Source organism: Brassica oleracea, unplaced genomic scaffold (assembly GCF_000695525.1).
Source record: "Brassica oleracea var. oleracea cultivar TO1000 unplaced genomic scaffold, BOL UnpScaffold00982, whole genome shotgun sequence".
Lineage (NCBI taxonomy): Eukaryota > Viridiplantae > Streptophyta > Magnoliopsida > Brassicales > Brassicaceae > Brassica > Brassica oleracea.
Genome location: NW_013617567.1, coordinates 3,823 through 8,268, shown reverse-complemented (window position 1 = coordinate 8,268; position 4,446 = coordinate 3,823). Strand labels below are relative to the sequence as shown.

At 44.0% G+C, this 4,446-nt stretch overlaps 1 protein-coding gene across 2 annotated transcripts; it reads left to right on the top strand.

The window, feature by feature from the left end:
- On the top strand, nt 1–3,517 carry LOC106320612 (eukaryotic translation initiation factor 3 subunit C-like). Of its 2 annotated transcripts, none has more exons than XM_013758990.1 (4): nt 1–126; nt 307–357; nt 434–2,161; nt 2,411–3,517. In XM_013758990.1, the coding sequence occupies exons 2-4, from the start codon at nt 334–336 to the stop codon at nt 3,332–3,334; spliced, it is 2,676 nt and encodes an 891-aa protein (XP_013614444.1). In that variant the 5' UTR covers nt 1–126; nt 307–333; the 3' UTR covers nt 3,335–3,517. The 2 variants fall into 2 exon arrangements, with proteins under 2 accessions (XP_013614444.1, XP_013614443.1); XM_013758989.1 differs by having other exon boundaries at nt 36–139; nt 308–357.
- Nucleotides 3,518–4,446: the final 929 nt, after the last annotated feature.

The window sequence follows — 4,446 nt, the reverse complement described above, 5'->3', positions numbered from 1 at the left end:
AGAAAACCAATCGGTTTAGACTTTAATAAATAAACCCTAATTCTAATTGACACTCCCATCCTCTATAATCGAATACTTTCGACGGCGACACCTTCCCATCTTCTTCACATCTCCGTTTTGCATTGCGTCTCCCTTTGAGGTAATAATCTCTCTCTTCTTCATCTCGCATAATTCGAATCGGTGTCTGTGACTCGTCCGAACTTAGGTGAAATGATACGTTTGTGGATTAGATCGAGAGTCGTCTTCGTACCTTTGCACTTATATGTAATCTTAGCTGTATCGTTCCTCTGGCTATATGTTGTATCAGGTTGTTGTTGCTGCTAAAGAAGAAGGATGACGTCACGTTTTTTCGCTCAGGTATCCTTTATCAATCAACACTTTACCTGTTTGCTTCAGTTTCTTGATTGATTTTTCTTGCTATTTTCGTCCACAGGGTGCTACTGATAGCGAAGATGAGAGTGATTACGAGGAAGAGATCACGGAGGTTCAGAACAACATCGATAGCCGTTACCTCGACGGTGGCAGCGACGATGACGACGACACGGATACCAAGCGTGTCGTCAAGCCGGCGAAGGATAAGCGTTTCGAGGAGATGACGCACACCGTTGAGCAGATGAAGAACGCTATGAAGATCAATGATTGGGTCAGCCTCCAGGAGAATTTTGATAAAGTCAACAAACAGCTTGAGAAAGTTATGAGGATCACTGAGGCTGTGAAAGCTCCGATCTTGTATATCAAGACGCTTGTGTTGCTGGAGGATTTCTTGAATGAGGCTTTGGCTAATAAGGAAGCGAAGAAGAAGATGAGTCCTAGCAATTCCAAGGCGTTGAACGCTATGAGGCAGAAGCTGAAGAAGAATAATAAGCTGTATGAAGAGGATATCGTTAAGTACAGGGAGGCTCCAGAAGTTGAGGATGACAACGAAGGAGAAGATGATGACGAAGAGGATTCTGAGTTTGAGGATGATGTTTCCATAGAGGATGTGACTGTAGAGCCAGTGGACGAACCTGTTGATGATAATCGCTGGGAGACGATGAAGAACAAGGGAGAAAGGGAAATGGAGAAGCTGCTTAGCAAAGATCCTAAAGAGATCACTTGGGAGTGGGTCAACCAGAAGTTCAAAGAGATTGTTGCTTCTCGTGGGAAGAAGGGGACTGCTCGATTCGAGCTTGTTGATCAGCTTACACACTTGACAAAGATTGCCAAGACTCCTGCGCAGAAGCTCGAAATCCTTTTCAGCGTTATCTCAGCACAGTTTGATGTGAATCCGGGTCTCAGCGGACACATGCCCATCAAAGTCTGGAAGAAATGCGTGCTCAACATGCTCACCATACTTGACATTCTTGTCAAGTACAATAACATTGTTGTGGACGACACGATTGAGCCTGATGAGAATGAATCTTCAAAGCCAGCAGACTATGATGGAAAGATTCGGGTCTGGGGAAACTTGGTTGCGTTCATTGAGAGGATTGACACTGAGTTTTTTAAGAGTTTGCAGTCCATTGATCCTCACACCCGTGAGTACGTTGAGAGGCTGAGGGATGAGCCCATGTTCTTGGCCCTTGCTCAGAACATCCAGGACTACTTTGAGCGGATGGGTGATTTTAAAGCTGCTGCAAAGGTGGCCTTGAGACGTGTTGAGTCAATATATTACAAGCCCCAGGAAGTTTATGAAGCTATGAGGAAATTGGCTGAGTTGGCTGAAGAAGATGATGAAAATGAGGAGGACGAAGAGGAAAATGGACCTCCTTCTTCATTCATTGTTGTTCCAGAGGTTGTTCCCCGTAAGCCTACCTTCCCAGAGAGCGGCCGAGCAATGATGGATCTTCTTGTGTCCCTTATCTACAGAAACGGAGATGAGCGGACCAAGGCCCGTGCAATGCTGTGTGATATCTACCACCATGCTTTGATGGACAACTTTGGGACTGCTAGAGACTTGTTGCTAATGAGTCATCTCCAAGACAACATTCAGCACATGGACATCTCAACACAGATTCTCTTTAACAGGACCATGGCGCAGCTTGGTCTTTGTGCCTTCAGGGTTGGAATGATCTCTGAATCCCATAGCTGCCTCTCTGAGCTGTACTCTGGTCAAAGAGTGAGGGAGTTACTTGCCCAAGGTGTCTCGCAAAGTCGGTATCATGAGAAGACACCCGAACAGGTAATTACTTCTTTTGTAGATCTTATACAATAGAATATGAAAATGAATTGTTTCATCATATAGTTCTGACTAAAACCCAACTATAAACACTGTATGTCTGTCTAATCAGATTGAGTATGAAAATGAATTGTTTCTAGTATATATTATATTTACGCTGCATTTGGGGGTTCTATTTCAACATTGGTGCTTATGGTCATGTTGTTTCATTCAGTATGTTTATGTGATATAAAAAACTTTTGATTTTAACAGGAAAGGATGGAGAGGAGAAGACAAATGCCATACCACATGCACTTAAACCTCGAGCTCCTTGAGGCTGTTCATCTCATTGGTGCCATGCTACTTGAAGTCCCAAACATGGCAGCAAACTCGCTTGAAGCCAGACGCAGAGTGATTAGCAAGAACTTCCGTCGCCTGCTCGAGATCAGTGAGAGGCAAGCGTTCAATGCACCACCAGAGAATGTGCGTGATCACGTCATGGCGGCCACCAGAGCCTTGACCAAAGGAGATTTCCAGACGGCGTTTGAAGTTTTGAACTCCCTTGATGTCTGGAGACTGCTGAAGAACCGGGACAGCATCCTCGAAATGGTGAAAGCTAGGATCAAAGAAGAGGCTCTAAGGACTTACCTGTTCACATACTCGAGCTCCTATGAGTCACTTAGCCTTGACCAGCTGGCTAAGATGTTTGATCTCTCCAAAGCTCTGGTTCACAGCATTGTGAGCAAAATGATGATCAACGAAGAGCTTCATGCAAGCTGGGACCAGCCCACACAATGCATCGTCTTCCATGAAGTGCAACACAGCAGATTACAGTCATTGGCTTTTCAGTTAACCGAGAAACTCTCGGTTTTGGCAGAAAGTAACGAAAGGGCAATGGAAGCTAGAACCGGTGGAGGTGGTCTTGATCTGAGTTCAAGGAGAAGGGACAACAATCAGGACTATGCAGGCGCAGCATCAGGTGGTGGGAAATGGCAGGACAACATGAATTCTGGATATGGAGGAAGACAAGGTAACAACAGATCTGGATATGGAGGAAGGCCAGGACAGCCTAGAGACTGGTCGGGCCAGAACCGAGGAGGAGCATATGCAGGAAGAGCTGGCTCAGGAAACAGAGGTGGTATGCAAATGGATGGCTCAAGTCGTATGGTGAATCTTAACAGAGGTGGTCGCCCTTAAAAGACGTTGAGGAGATATCTGCAGGCAGTGTTTTGACCTTTAGCTCGTTTAAGACCTTTCATTGCATTTTCTTGTTCATCGATTGAAACTTTTGAATCTTTTCTTTTTGTTTCAGCAAGTTGCTTCAGAACTTAGAATTACTTGAAGTCTGCAAATGAAGAGAACTTTTTTTCAAAGACACTATATCTCTTTTGTTCATTCTAGCAAGTAGCAACAATACATGAAGCACAAGAACAACATGATATTGACCCCCTAACATATAAGATATCACACACCTACGTGCATTTCAACATTGTTCTATTTCAACCTACTATTATGTTCTTTAGATAAGAACCTGAGTGCATCTTGCATGCAGGGACGGTCAGACTGGTTACTTGATGTGCGGAGAAGTGCGACCTCGACAACTCTTTTAACTTCTCCTTGTTCAAAACCACTCGAACTCACTTCGTTTCTGCGTATAGCGGTGTTTGTTAATAAAAATTTTTTTTTTTTTTTTTTTTTGATAAATAAGCTCTTAAAAGTTGTAAATTGTTATAAATCATTATTGTGAATATCCATAACCGGCCCGGTCCATAACCGGCCCATACTTTAGAGAGAGAGACAGCCGTGCCCTAGAGAGAGAGAGCCGGTGGCTAGAGAGAGAGGAAACCCTAGTTTCCATTTTCCTTATTGATTTATGATTTGTACTATTTTCATTTTATAGACTTTCCATATTTTTAGTTTTCCTTTTCTCTCATGTAATTCCTTATATATAAAAGGCACACTTTATGTTTATGATAATACATAAACAAGAATACACAGATTCTATTCTATTGTTTCACAACACGTCATCAGCACGATTACTCTAAGAACCCTAAGCTAAAGTCCTGAGACTCAAACTCTAAACCCTAGCCGGCGATAAACCCTAAACCCGACGAAGAACCCTAATCCGATCGAGAACCTTTCACCTCATATCCAAGGCGTTCCCGATCTCAGCACGCGACCTCAGTCCGTTCCTCAGCTCGCGATTTCAGCCTGTTCGCGAGATACGATCTCAGTCTGCTCGACACGACCCGATACCGTTCGCAGCTCGATAGCCAGCTCGATAGCCAGCACGCTCGCGACCCGAAAGC